The sequence below is a fragment of the Vigna radiata genome, chromosome 7 (assembly GCF_000741045.1).
Source record: "Vigna radiata var. radiata cultivar VC1973A chromosome 7, Vradiata_ver6, whole genome shotgun sequence".
In the NCBI taxonomy this organism is placed as follows: Eukaryota; Viridiplantae; Streptophyta; class Magnoliopsida; order Fabales; family Fabaceae; genus Vigna; species Vigna radiata.
Genome location: NC_028357.1, coordinates 36,427,354 through 36,443,187, shown reverse-complemented (window position 1 = coordinate 36,443,187; position 15,834 = coordinate 36,427,354). Strand labels below are relative to the sequence as shown.

The window sequence follows — 15,834 nt, the reverse complement described above, 5'->3', positions numbered from 1 at the left end:
CGTATAAATTCTTTAAGGTAATATTTTACACCTCTATATGGAGTCAAAATTATTTTTTTCAGCATAAATCCAACACTCTCAAGACAATACTTTCCTACAACCTTATGGAATTCAGACTCGATTACACACATTACATTTTACATGAAATTTGGTCATTATGAAATTAAAAGAGGATAAACATGATATATTTCTTCACAATTTCCTTCAAATCTCAACACATCAGCGGCTGATTAAAAAAAATAGTACATCATGTAATTCATCGATTTCCATTCTTTTTATGTTCAAACGAAAAAAGTCTAAATGTAGAAAAATAGATAAAAATAATAAGAAATAAAATCGTAAATGTATTTTTTGAAAATTTGGAACTCTGGTGAAATTTTGAATAACTTTCAAATATAAAGCATCTCATATCAATTTGAGCTCTTTATCGAAGCTCATCTCATCTCCTCTTTATTTTTCTGCTTCATTATTTCAAACTCTTTTCTTAACTCCTGCAGCATAAACTTGTCATGTTTCTCCTAGTTACCATATCATCATACCTAAGACTTTCCATTGACCTCACCATAAACACAGAAATATTCTTACTAGAGTCGAAAGTTCTTAAGAATACTTTTCTCCTGTCGTCTACTAGCCGCTCTTCACTATATATATATATTTATAATCTTTAACAATTTATATAAACTAACTTTTAAACCATTACCTTCTCTTCTATTTACAGGAAAAGTTGTTCGCCCTCTACTGTAGGATTAGTAAAGGCTCAATAAGGTTCTTAACCTTCACTTTCTTGCTCTTTATCATATTTTTTTAGTGTTTAAGATAATCACTTGTTTAAGTACTACTTTATATTTGTAATGATAAATAATTAGTATCAATATTAAAATAAAAATTCGAAACTTTACTAAATTATTTAAATATTTACATTATATGTCAAAAACTTTAAAAAAATAAAAGGCGCTTATTTGATATCAATTAAATATTGGGGATAAATCTGTTGTTTTCTTCCTGAAATTTTCGTGAAAAATGTGGTTGAAACAACTGCTCGCCTACACTGTTGGACACTTTGCTAATCATTTTGTAAAGGAAAAACAAACATGCTGTGTTTTTTATATACCAGTACCAGATTCACTAACTAAGGTTTTTTGACCAAATAAAGACCATGGTTGAGAAAACAGCAAAAGATGAAAAGACCAAAGCAGCCCTCATGTTTACAACAAACATATTCCGTTGTTTTATTTTCCGAATTAACTAACTCCGGTTTTGACTCAACAGAGACCATGGTTGAGGAAAACTCCAATTGGAAAAGACCAAAAGGCCCTCCAACAACAAACCAGCCAGCCACCTAATATAAACGCCGTCGAAGCACAAAGGTTGTTTCAGTGGGTCCCATTCCAGTTCGGTAAACGACTTTTCACCGTTGATCAAGCCATCACAAACGTGTGTTGCACAGGTGTGATCCACTGCAGCGACGGTCCACCATACCACGCGTTTACTTACGTACACGGAACTTCTCCAGAAGCTACCGACAAAGCCGACCAAGCACCACGTCACCGCCCACTTCTCTCCCTATCTTCTGTTACGTCGCCACGTGTTCTTTTCCAACGGCTAGTTTTTTCCCTCCCTCTACTTGTTTTTTAACCGCCCGCCATGTTGTAGAGAGAGAAAAGTACCCCTGTCACTTCCCTCGAAGTTTCGCGTAATTTTCTCACGCGGTATTCACTGTTAAATATTGAAAATCTAATAATAACTAAAAAAAGCCTTTTTTTCACTTTTTAGCTTTATATATAAAGCAGTTCATTTACACCCCCATTTGTTCCTAAATTCTTAAACAGCTTGTAGTTGAGTTTGATCACCAAGTGTCAATTTCAGTCCTTGTTTTACCTGTTTAGCATCACGACTGCAAATAGAAACTCTCTTGTAACACTTGGTGAGTTGTCTCATTTTTCTATTTTCTTCTGCGTTTTCTATTCTGGTATCTTTTCAGTTTCCCATAAGATTTTTTTTTTTAAATATTGAACTTTTTGCGACCCTTTTCGAAAAACTAATGGTTTGTTTGTTTGGGTTTTACAGATTAGAAGAAAAGTTTGTATCTGTGAAGTTTTGGTGAATTTGAATATGGCATTAGGGTTTGAGGGTTACAGTTATACAACTGCCCTTGGAAGGAAGAGGGTAGTGTTATTACATAATGTGGAAGTTTTGTCTCCGTTGAAGAGAACGCGCAGCGAGAAAATCACCTTCGATTCTGAAACGTCTCCGCTTGAGGCCCTTCCTCTTGAGATTCTGGTGAGTGTTGCAAATTTCAGTTTTGTTGTTTTCCCTTCCTAAATTTTCATGTCTGAAATAGTTGTTCTGACATATGGGTTTGTCTGTTATTTTCTGCACTAATTGTAGGTGAAGGTGTTGTGTGGTGTGGATCATGAGGATTTGGAGCAACTTGTTCGTGTCTCAAAAACTGTCAGAGAAGCTGTAAGTTTTGGAGTAGTATTTAATGTTGTTCAGTTCTGTTTCCAGTTCTGTTTTTTGTTCTAATTTGTGAATTGTTGGGTTTTGCTTTTGCAGACTGAGATTGCTAGGCAGACAAATTTTGAGTACAGAACTCCTAAGAAGAAAACTTTTTCTATTTCTAAACCCTATGGTGTAGAGGGTGAGGAAATTGAAGCTCCTAATGCACCATTGAGGAAACCAAAGTCCAAGCTTATTGGTAAGAATCTGAGTAGCATCACAATGGCATTGTTTGCTTCACCTAACAAAGAAGACCAGTGAGTGGGCCAAGGACAAGTGGCAACTGATTACAGCACCAAATAGTTTCTCTTGATTCGGATAGTTTTGTGAATAGATTGTGATTGCCACGTGTGTATATTAGTAAGTAGATTCAGAGTGACTTGATACATACATAGAAGAACTTACTATCCGATTAATCTTTATACAAGTCATATCTTCAAATCCTTCATTGAAGATTGCTTTGGCTTGTTTGCAATCTTTATGTACATGCACAGGCTAGTAGAAAGTGCTAGAAATTGTAGTCATTGTTTGGAGGGAAATCCTATGTCCTTCTGTATGATAAATTTAAGTGTCCTCACAAGTTGTTTGGACATAAGAATGAGTAAAGTTTCGACTTTTATGATTTGATTAAATTTGTTGTTTTATTCATTCTGGTCTTTCATGTATTAAATATTCACAGATTGTGTAGAAATGTGGGGTATGTTTCTCTTTTTAGCAGGGCAATGGTTATTAGTAGTATCCACTAGTTATATGAAGTGGGGGAAGAAATTAGACATTTCAACATCCATCATGGTCCACCAAAATTAGAGGGAATTTCGTTTGAGATACTTGAGATTTGAACAACTGTTGCTCTGAAAGCCACACAACTAAGGTGTCCTTTGTATCAGAAACAATTAAATACTTTGATTTTTCTGATTTTCAACTCGTAAGAGTGGATTTCCTTCGTTTGACTCTGACAAAGAGATACTGAAACTTTTTTTGTTGATTCCAAAGTGATGTCAGAAACTTGTAAGTTAACTCTATTTGACGATCGTAGCTTCTCATTATCTATAAGCAAATTTTTGATAACTTAGTGGATAAGCATGCTAGGAGAAAACTTCTACATGAATCATATTCAGTTTAACATAATGTTTCTTTCACTTTAGTTTTTGGGGTGAATTCAATATTTCTGCAAAATAGTAGCAGATTTTCTTTTGTAATATTCAGAATGTCAGTAAGCTGAGGAATAAAGTTGAATGGTGCAAGCAGTTTTCCAAAGAAAGGAGGGAAATGATTGTTTCTCAAGACACCATTTCACAGTTGAGGTTTATCATTTATTGTAGTGTTTGATTTTGTACTCTGCTAAATAATCACATTTAGTCTGCTAATTTTTATTAGCAATTAGTGGTAATAAATAAAGATAATTAAATTAATATAATTGTTGATTTACATTAATGAAGAATTTAAGTTTGATCGATCAATAATGTTAGACTAAGTTTCTGCACTAGTTCAGTCTTTTTTTGAAGATAACTAGTTAATCGATCACCTAAGATAGAATGATCAAATTCTTAACATGAAATTAGAAAATAAAACAAAATGAAATAAAGATAAATAATAATAATAATAATGATAGAAATTGAAGGTCAAATAAATAGCATTATAAAAAATGGTCAAATTTGTAACATGATATAACGAACTCAAAGTATTAAAATGGAGGTGAAATTCTTAACATGAGAACTAGACAATAAAGTTAAATCAAATAAGAAAACAACAAGGATAATAATATATTATAATTAGTCTTAAAATAAGGTCTTATTGTTAACATAAAATAGATAATAAAGCGAAATCAGAAGGAAACAATAATAGGTCAAATTCTTAAGGTTAAATTAATTGGAAAATAAAACAATATCAAATAGATAAATAAATAAAATAAATCATTCTTTGTTCACTTTTATTTAAATTTTTAAATGTAGTCTCTTTAGTATCACAAAAATTAATTCCATCTTTAAGTTTTTCAAAATTGACTGATATTAGCATCATTAGTTCTTATAATTTGGAAACGAACACTTGTCTAAACTGACACATCTTAAATTTATACATGAATATACACATTAACTTTAAAAGTGATTTTTATTTAAGAAATGTTTTTTTACCAAAAGAAACTAATGAAACATGCAATGAAAAAAAGTACATTAAATTTATACACCAATATACCAATTTTACTATTTATGTCAAAATACTCTATTCAGGAAATAAATAAACGTGTTTATCAGACACATTTTTTTTACCATTTTAAAATATGTTATAAATAAATGGTCTTACATAGTTTTTAACTTTTTAAAATTTCTTATTTTGATGTGATAAATAATCTGATCAGGTAACTTTTATTTATATATTGATATTGTAAATTAAATTTGACAGGGAAAAAAAATTCAATAGTTGACAAAAAATAAGAAGGCAACACTGATCTAAAAACAGTTTAATAGATTAATTTTAATTAGCTATGCCTTTTATGCTTAATAATATAAAATATTTAGTAAATAAATTAATTAGGATGATTCTAAGCAAGAAAATGAATGGTAGTGCAGTGGATGTGTTGAAGAAGCATGTTGACTATTCTTAGAATATATAATAGAAAATATTATAAACATTGTTTTTAGCACTTTAGTTATAACTATTCATTGTAGTATTTATTGTTCTTTAGTGCAGGCTCTAGTAGCTAATAAATAACATTTTCTTTCATCAAAATGAAACCAAGGGAAAGAAAGAAGAAAACAATGGTGAAGTTGAAAGTTGTTTTGAGATTTCGGAAATTCATGGTTCCATTAATTGTACTTAAAACCATTTCATCCAAAAACAACCACGAGAGAAAAAACCTAAATTATTAACGTTTTGTTGACTTGGATGGATTTGAGGAAAAATAATTGAATGAATTTGAGAAGATTTGAAAGTAATTTTTTTTGTTATTTATTTAAATAAATTTGGAAGTAAACGAGAATAAATTTGGAAGTAAAATTTATGAAGATTAATGTAAGATTTAATTTATGTGACGAATTAATTTATGATTAAATAGATAAATATAAACATGGCATGTTTATATTATTATAAATATTTAGGTGATCAGATTATAAAATACTTCATATATGTAAGATTCCATATTTTCCTATGTGTGTAAATAAGAAAATAAATATACATAATTTATATCTTACAAAACTTTCTTAAAATTGTACCTTTGACTATTTTTTATAGTATAAACTAATCTTAATCCCTGTATTACATATAACTTTTTAATCTTAATGTATTATATATAACTTTTTTGCATAGGTACCGGTCCTGTTAATAAGAATATAAAGTTAAATGTTGACTGATTAAATTTTTATTCAATAAAAAAATCAATATTTAGTTTAAAATATAAATATAAGATTATATATTTATATCCATTTTATCAAATATATAACATTTTATACTTAATGCAACCGATATAAAATTATATATTTAGATCCATTTTATCAAATATAAAAGTTAGTCAAATTATATATATTTAATAAATTTTATAAAACTTAAATTTAACCAGTGAAAAAGTCATTGAAGTTGTAAATGAATAACTTTGAGATATCTACCTAACATTGTTTCAACATTGATGAGAAAATCATATGTATTTTCCAATGCCAATCACAATAACCCTGATGACAACATTACACCATTTTTGTTTCTCTTCTCAGCTTTAAGCTTTTTGTTGAAACTTTTCTCCATTGTCTTTCAAACCATTCTAGCCCTTCAAACATTGAAGATGTTCTTTGAGCTAATAGTATTGTGTATGTAGATTGACAAAGAAAAAATGATAGACATTTTCCATTTGCACATACTTATTTGAAATATCGCGGAAAGATTTGTGAGATTCGTCACTTACAAGTATCTCATTAGTCAAGAAAAGTTTGAAGGAATTTTAGGCATTTTTATTATATTACTCCTATATTTTCCAAATAAGTTACTCACGATGTTTATGCATGACCTAAATATGTTTTTTTTCTCTCAAATGAACGCACCACATAATAATGATAATAATAATAATAATTATAAAAATAATAATTATAATAATAATAATAATGATAATCTTAAAAATAATAATAATAATATTTGTTAAATATATTATCTTTATTTTATATTTATCTTTTATCTTTAATTAGTTTGTTGTTATTTCTTATTCTGTATTTTGGGCTTATTCCATATTTGTTCTATTATAAATAGACGTCTTATGAATATATTCAGCACAAGGAAGATTAATTCTTTATATAGTTTTTACTATATTCAACATGGTATCAGAGTAGTAGATTCTTTTGAGAATTTTTTTTGTTCCCTCTACCACTACATCCGTCGTTGCCAACGACGACGCTATCCACCACGACTAACGGTGACGCTATCCATTGCTGCCCGTGGTGGTGCTATCTACCGCTGTCGGCGACGACACTATCTATCACTGTCGGCGGCGCCATCGTCTACCTTTGTCATTACCGGAGTTCTAGTTTCTACCGACGATTACATGGTTTTGATCATCTCAGCCAAGTGCCCACCATGCCATCAACGAAGCCTTCATCGGAGCTCCTACATGCTTTCAATGTCTTTTGAAATTGTGGATTTGCTCCATTTTCCATCGTGTATGATGGCTTGTATAGTAGCAATTTAGAGCATCGAGGTCGTTCATTTTCCTCTTTCAAGTTCATCGTGTGTTGTCGCATGTCTCATCTCTTCTCATGTAGTTATTTAGAGCATCGAAATTACTCTTTTTCCTTTTTTAGGTGCCTTGATTGGAGAGTCTTAAATTTTTATGGTTTCTCTCCTATGTTCATCTATGGCTTTTTCCACTGTCGTCTCTTTTGACCTCCCTTTTATCACCATTGCGTTTGATTCGTTCATATATTCCTTTTCTCCCATGGAAAAGATGGTTTTTGTTAGTTTTATTTACAGTCGTGATGACTCTCCAACAATGACCTTTTTATCCATTGGATGTCAACAATGCATTCTTCAACGACGATTTGCAAGAAGAGATTTACATGGAGTAACTTTTCAGATTTGTTGCTTAGAGGGAGTCTTTTGGATTGGTACTTCGTCTTCTATGTCGTCTTGCAAATCATTAGCAATTTGGTTCACTCGAGTGCAAAAACATATATTTTCACTAAGTCTTTATGGACTATATTAGTAATTAGCTTGGTACATACGATTTGTATCCACTAGCTTGAGAATGAGTGTTAGATATATTATCTTTATTTTATATTTATCTTTTATCTTTAGTTAATTTGTTATTATTTCTTATTTGTATTTTCGTCTTAGCCCATATTTTTTCTATTATAAATAAAAGACTCTATGTGTATATTCAACACAAGCAAGATTGATCCCATATATAGTTTTTACTTTATTCAACAATATTAAATAAAATAATAATAATAATAATAATAGTAATAATAATATTAATAATAATAATAATAATAATAATAATCATAATAATAATAATATTGATAATAATAATAATAATATAAATGAAAATAGTAAAAATATAATAAAATAATAATAATAATAATAATAATAAAAATAAACTTGTGCATTTTATTGTTTTTGTTGTGACTCAAGAGACTTGGGTTGTGTGGTTTATGTTTAGAAGAATTCAATTATAAGGATGTTGTAATATCTTATGTTAGTGAAAGTAAGTGTTTGATTTCCCTTATGTTAGTGTGGTTTGAGCACTAAGTGGTATACCGGTTAGTCCATTTTTTTTTCTTGTTTTTCTTGAAACCAGGATAACACTAGAAGGTGGATTGAATCGTGTTTTCAAATTCTTTTCATAATATAGCATCTGATGAATATTATGAAGTAAGTTGATCAATATGATTTATTTATATGTTGTTGTTTTGCAAAACTTGTAAAAAGATATAATCAATAAAATAGTGTAGTGAGCATGAAGAAATGTGTTTCTTGATTACATTTGTGGAAAATGATATATGAAGATATTTTAAAAGAGATGTGCAAACACTAGGTTTTATAGAAACTTTTCAAGAAAAGATTTGTAAAACAAAGGAATGTGCAAAGAGTATTTTTATACTGGTTAACTCCAACTGAGGTACGTCTAGTTCTCTCTCAAGAACTCGTGAGAGGTTCCACAAATCTTTTCGAACATTACACAAGTATTCTTACCACTTCTGGTTTACAATGAGTATTCTCACCACTCCTGGTTCCCTAGACAATTCTGATATCTCCCCGAAATGCTGCCTAGTCAAGTTTCACCACTTCTGGTTTGTAAATATTCTAATCTCTCCTAGTTTACAAGTTTTCAAACCACTTTTGGCTTATAAGTATTCTAACCACTTCTGATCACTACAAATTTATAGCAGGATATACAACAAGATACATATGGATAACTCTCTACTGGAGAATGTTTTTAATTACAATATAATTTGTAAATCTTGATGGTGTTTCACTCTTTTTTCGCTTGAAACCTTTATATGATTTATGAATTGCAAGCACATGAATCAGAGCAAGAAAATGTGTTCACTTTGTTATCCTTCTTGTATTCTCTGCATACATCAAGTTATTCATAACTTTCTTGAAAATCTGCCCGCTAGAGTTACAAGGTGCCAACCTTTTGCAGGACTCTTTTTGTGGACAATCTTGAGTTTGAAATTCATGCTTTAATTAGTTTTAGTCTTTAAACTCTAGTTTTAGTTCTAATTATTAATTTTCAACTTGCCTAATCAGATCGTTCTTATGTAATAGGTTTGGCGACTTGAGTGAATAATTTTTGTGCTTGACTTGAATGAAAATCTCTTGTGCCTTCTCTTTATCTATATGAATTGCTTTGAAAATTTGATTAAGACGATGTTGGTTGAGCTTGCTGAGCATAAATTGTGGTTGCTCTTATTTGTTTATATAATTGTTCTAATTGTGGTCAATATTCATGGCATTGTGTTTTAAAAATTTTGGAACCTTAAGTAAACCTATGAGATGTTGTGACTCAAAATGCTTGTTGAAAGCAATCACAATTGGATTTACCTTAGTTTCTCTTTTTGAATCATTCGCTTGCTAGTTACATATGATCAATGCCATATTTTCTTTTTCCTCTTATACATTTTAAGCCAGATAAGCCAATGCAAACCCTTTGAACCTTAAAGAAAAGATTTCTCATTCTTAGAATTTTAAAAGTTTAATGAAAGATTTTTGACTTCTTTACCTTGAATTGAGAAAAACATACATTTCAGTTTAAAGTTTGGGAGACTTCATGTCATAAGGAAGCATTAATAAATATAACAAAAAGAAACAAAAAAGAAAGAAAGAGAAGAAAGAAGAAGAGAGAAAAATGAGTTCAATAAATGAAAGTTGAGAAATAAGTTGGGAAGTGGGTTATTCAATTTTTGAAGCAAAAGAAAGACTAATGTCACACCAAGTTTTTATTTGTTTGCTATCTTAGCTCAAGTTGCTTTGTTACCTAGAAAAACTAAATTTCCTTCTTAGCCCAGCCACAATACAAGCCATAAAAGTTCTTGAGATGCTAACTTGCTCGTGAATGTATTTATTATGGTTGAAACGATGGACAAAGTTAGTTTGCGTGACATTTTGATGGTAGAGAGAATGACACACGTCCTTATACACCAGTGCACTTGAGTGAAACACTTCTTTGGTGATGAATGGTTCCATGCATTTTAGAAAACATTTTGCCATATCTGTTGATCCCTTATAAAACTCTTGCATCTGTCTTATAATCTTTGATTTGTGAGCACCATAGTTGAAGCTTGACTTTCTAAGGCCTTATTATCTCTTGAGTGTTCTTTCCAAGATGAGCAAGCATGATTGATTTATGTTGTTTTTGATTGAAACTGCGTTCTTGATTTGCTAGACCATTGCAACTGAGTTTTTTTTTTCTATGCTAAGTTACCTTTTGCTTGAGGACAACCAAAACTCTAAGTTTGGGAGAGTTTGATAAAGTTAATTCTTACCATTATCTAAGCCTTATTTTATTGATAAAATCAACTCTTCTATAGTTTATAACTTGCTTAAATCCTATATTTAATCATGATTTTGTGACTACTTATATTTTGGGCTACACTAAACTATCTATACCTCTAATCCTCTCTTTTTGCATATATTTTTGTGTTAGGAAGACCCTCCACCATATCAAAGAGCTTGACCACCTAGAGAAACAAACAAAGCAGAGAAAAAAGGGAGATCTTGAAGTCTAGGTGGTGTTGAGCGCCTCCTTGCCATTGAGTGCCTCATACTTACCGCTAAGCAAGCCATTTACATAGCCTACACCACTGAGCGCCCCTTGACCATCGTTGAGCGCCATTATTACAAAAGGCAACCTGGACCATCTTGAAGACCAATGTTGAGTGGTAAAGTCCTTGCGTTGAGTGGTGTGTGGTGAGGTGGTAAATGAAACCCTTTATGTTCACTGTTTGAAGCTCATGGAGGCTGTTTATGGCTTGTAAGAACAACCTATTCTTCCTCTTTGTGTTTCCTTCTTCTTCCATCTTCTATTTTGTAAGCTTGAGGCTCTTCATGGAAATGGAGAGCCAAACCCATCTTATTAGGGATATTTGTAGTCATTGAATTTTCGTGTACCTTGTAAATGCTTTGATTATATATATGCCTCTTCCTTTGAATGTTAATTTCTTGTTTCTATGCTTAATGCTTGCTTAAAACAATCTTATGAAACCTAGACTTGAAACAATAAATCTAGTGGAGTTTGTATTGAATGGAATCCATTAGTTATCTTAAACCCTAGATCTTAAGGCATGTTTTCTTGTTAAGTGTTCAAGGGATTGACTTTTAGTGAGGAAACCTAGGCTCTTTCACCTAAGGAATTAGAGTTTAAGTGTTCTTGTGGGTTGAATTTAGTGTTTGATGGAGATGAGATGATTTTGTGTGTGCACCAGAGTGAAACTGGCAAAATCTACCCAGGACAATGCCTTTCCATACCATTTATGACCTTTTTCTCACTTCTAAGTGTCTCCAACTACCAAAATCTACCATTTATTCTTTGTAAATATATCTTCTTATTCATAGTGTAGATTCATGTACTATTCTTTAGTCTAAATGAGTTATTAATAGTAGAATTATTTAGAATTACACGAGTATCTTGAAAAACAATACTTTGTCTAACCATGTTTTATTATTTGAACCATTCGGTACGTTTGTCGATGACCTAACACATGCTAAGTAAAAATCACTTAAATAGAGATATAAGATGATATTTTCGCTTAAATAAAAAAAGTTCACTAGGTGAGGATATCATATGACACATCAATAAGGTGATTCAAGCAATACTTTCCTTGAGCACATTTGTCTTTTTTAAAGTGAGAGGGTCAAATGATACTCTCACTAAAGTGATTCAAGTGGAATTTTCAGTATTAACACGTTGACACTTAAATGTAATATCTCTTTAAATTTTTTAAACACATTCTTATCTCAAATTATCAATTTCGTTTTTTTCAAAGTTGAGAATTGATCTTATTGAGAACATAGAATGCATATGCAAAAAAATTCTACAAGTAATTGGAAAATATTGGGCACAAATACAATTGATGTCTTTTATATTCCTTAGATAATGGGAGAGCATCAAATGCAAATGCACCTAATGTTCTTTAGTTCTCCTCTAAATAACATTATTCTTAAATGCAACCCTAAAACTATATACCCAATATGTAACTCACAACCTTCAAACTTAGTATACAAAGAAAGATCATACAATAAAGATATTTGTTAGCAAAGTCTTGAAGTTAGAAGTTTTGATGATGTCCAGATCAAGTCTTAAGTTCTCATGTTGCAAAACGATCTTCCTAAAGACTTGTGTTAAAGCTTTTGTAATAAGTAGATTTATGTATAGGATTGTATTTGTGGTTGATTCCATGTATTGTATGCTCTAAAATTCTTTTTGGAGTCACAAAAACTCTACAATAATCGATTAACACTTAAGGTAATCAATTATCACAGAAAGATTTTTAAGTTTGCTAAAAATTCATTTTGTCTTTGGAATAATGGATTATCCATAATTGATTATGACTTAATATAATTGATTATCACGACTAGCCATTAGAGTTTTTAGGCACATTTTTTTGCTATTGTGCATTTATTAAATACATAATTGATTACCATAAGTGGATAATCGATTATCACACATTAAATAGTTGACAACAGATTTTTGGAGGTGTTTTTGAATGGGATCTTTATATATTGATTTGAGACTTTCATTCTAATACACGAAAAATAAATATGAGTATTTTTGTTTTATGAAAAGTATGTTCAAGGGTTTGTGTAACCCTTGTGCTGTAGCTTTGAGAACTTGGTGTTGGCATAGAGCGAGAACTTTCACTGGGAGTGAGATTGAGTGTTGTTGCTGTTGCTGAGTGAAAGTATGTCATCCTTTGTGAAGATTTAAAGAAAGTGTTCATCATTCGTGAAACATTCATAGGATGTGTTCATCCCTTGTGACCTTTAGGGGAAGTGAGTTTTATCTCTTGTGGTAACAAGATAGATGTTTTCTAAACCTTAAACTTGACTTTCTTTGTGATTGTAACATTTTATTGGTTTTGTGTTAGTGAAAAGTTAATCTCCGTTTGAGATTAACAACTGCATATCAGATCATTGTAATCTGAACCAGTATAAAAATCATCTGTGAAAGTTTTCTCTTCCTTACTCTCTTTATTATTTTAATTAATTTTTAAAGAAATTAAAATATTAAAAAAATTATTAAAGGTATAAATTTATGATAAAAAACTAATTCATCCCTCTTTGTTTAGTGTTCACGCTAACCATTCTACTATAATGCTTTAACAATATTTGCAAAGGAAAAACTTTATTTTAAATTTACGAACTTAAACTTTACTAAGATTGTTTGCCCTGTACGTAGAATTTTACTTTTTTAAAAAAAATATTAGATTGAATGAGAAAATGTCAACACTTAAGGTGATTTCTTTAGGTGTATTAATTGGTAATTTATGAAAAGAACAATAATTTGTAAATAAAAACATAAAGAGAAAGGTATAAAAATCTAAAAAAAAAGGAAAAATATTGCATATAAGTGAGAGAATAAAAAAAAATTACATTGATTTAACTTTTTATAATTCACATTCTTCTTTGTTTTACAAAATAAGTAGACATTATTTAAATTTATTATAATGCTTACATAGAATATTTAGATGTACTAATGAAGTGTAATTAACATTTGACTTTTTAATTTATTATGAATATATATATATATATATATATATATATATATATATATATATATATAATATTTATTCTATTCTAATCACATGTTGTCACATATCTAAATTACTAGAACATTATTAATTCATTTAATATTTTACTTTTTTTAAATTTATAACTTTGTTATTAAATAATATTGATCAGAAAAAGAGATGTATGTCTTTTCGGCTTTAAATTCTTAAAAATGTTGTTTTTTCTAAATTTTATAAATAAAATAATTTAATAAATATTTAAGTAATTAAAACTTATGAGACGCAAATTTAATATGGAATATTAAAATAAAAAATTTATAAGTTTTGCTTTAGTTTGGCCAGAGCAACTTGTGTTGCCATGTCTAATGTGATTACCTTAGGCACGAATATTGTCTATTCATAATTTGATAAAATAAAAAATTCATCTTTTATTTGACTAGTTATTATATGAATATCGGTTTAAAAAATACTCGTGAATATATTAAAATTTATAGATATTTGTGGATATATATGCATATACATGTAAATATTTAAAAAGATATATTTTTTATAAATTATTAAAATAAAATTACGTAAAATATATAAAATATAATATAAATTAAATAAAATATAAGTTAAAATTTAATTCTAAATAAATTTAATTTTATAAAATATAAATTAATGTTAATTTTAATTAAGTTTAATTTAATAAAATATAAATAAATTTTTATTTTTACTTTTTGCCAATAACGAATATTCGCAGGTACAAATAGTATAATACCTGCACTCTACCCGTTTATAAGTAGGTTTAAAATACCCGCTACCTACAATCTGTGGATAATAAATATTTACGAATATCAATTTTCTGTCGCGGATTTTATCTTAGATACTCGCATGATTTTTTTGTCATTCCTAAATGTGACTATTATAATAGTCATTAGATTTCTTTGTTTTGAGATATTACTTTTTTATTTATTTAAGGGTTAAATATGTTTTTAGTTCCTTAAGTATCACTGATTTTTGGTTTTAGTCCCTACTCAAAACATTGATGACATTTGATACTCTTAGTTCTGAAACTATTACAATTAGTCCTTAAAATTGGACGACGTAAATTTTTGTATGATGTGGCTAACGGTGAGCCAGGTGTCTGCCACGTTTTTTCTTTTTTTCTAAAATATTTTTCACGTTTTTTCCAAACCCTTCCTTCATCACAATCTCTAACATAAACCCTAACCCTCCTCCACCATCTTCTCCCCAGCCGCCACCAACTTCATGCTCGCCGGCCACCACGCGCACACCGCCGAAAGGTCGCCAACACAGAAGCAACCTCAGCCCTCACTGACCACCACGAGCTCGCGCCTCCACCATACTCGCATCAGGAAAGTCCTCCGTCAATGCATATCACCGTCTCCTCAGCACACCGTCGCCATCGCGAGACCAGACACAAGCCGACGTGCCACCGTTCATTATCACCATGTCGCCAATGCCTTTTCTCGCTCACCGCCGGCATCCTTTTCGCACCGCAGCGGCACCACCATGGAAGCATCTCCGTTCTTGTGTTCACCATCAAACCCTAATCGCAAAACGCGATCTCCTTCCTCGCATCTTCACAATCATCTTCTTCGTAGATGCGCCACCACCTGCAACCAAAATTAGACCTGCAGAAACCAAATTTAACATCATGCAACCATCACACACAGACCCAATTCGAAGAATCCTTCGAACCCTAAATCGTCACCGCAAAACCCGACTTCGCCACATAGTTCTTCCATTCATCTGCTCGCAGGTTTCATCCAATTTGAAAACAAAGATTCTAACCCCTCCAATTGCAACATCAGAAAAACAAAGAAGAGAATCTCTAAAGAAAATTTCCCAAATTCAAAAACCCTAAAATCAAACTCCCAAATTACAATATCAAAACCCTCAACCTATAGCTGCCAACTTGTAGAGAAGAAACAACCCTGAATCTCAAGCCAAGAATGACAATGTTGCATTTCTTCATAGTGGCTGTAACGGGATTGACACGTGGGTCTTGAATTCCATGTTTGTGACTCTGTAAGAGTATCTTCGAGAGGTGGGGCGGCGTCGGTGGTCACGGCTGCGGCTGCGGCGGCCAACAGATCCCTTTTAAAGGAGCCTCGGTACCAGGGCG

At 30.8% G+C, this 15,834-nt stretch overlaps 1 protein-coding gene across 1 annotated transcript; it reads left to right on the top strand.

Annotated features, from left to right (window-relative positions):
• Positions 1-1,770: 1,770 nt before the first annotated feature.
• On the top strand, positions 1,771-3,131 carry LOC106767088 (F-box protein At1g61340). Its single transcript, XM_014651912.2, has 4 exons — positions 1,771-1,924; positions 2,068-2,280; positions 2,389-2,463; positions 2,557-3,131. The coding sequence occupies exons 2-4, from the start codon at positions 2,113-2,115 to the stop codon at positions 2,758-2,760; spliced, it is 447 nt and encodes a 148-aa protein (XP_014507398.1). The 5' UTR covers positions 1,771-1,924; positions 2,068-2,112; the 3' UTR covers positions 2,761-3,131.
• Positions 3,132-15,834: the final 12,703 nt, after the last annotated feature.

What these genes read in the sequence shown, in the direction of transcription:
- LOC106767088 (XM_014651912.2), top strand. Translation starts at nt 2,113, where the DNA reads ATGGCATTAGGGTTTGAGGGTTACAGTTATACAACTGCCCTTGGAAGG. An exon ending in CCCTTCCTCTTGAGATTCTG is followed by an intron (nt 2,281 to 2,388) that starts GTGAGTGTTGCA and finishes CACTAATTGTAG; the next exon opens with GTGAAGGTGTTGTGTGGTGT. An exon ending in CAAAAACTGTCAGAGAAGCT is followed by an intron (nt 2,464 to 2,556) that starts GTAAGTTTTGGA and finishes TTGCTTTTGCAG; the next exon opens with ACTGAGATTGCTAGGCAGAC.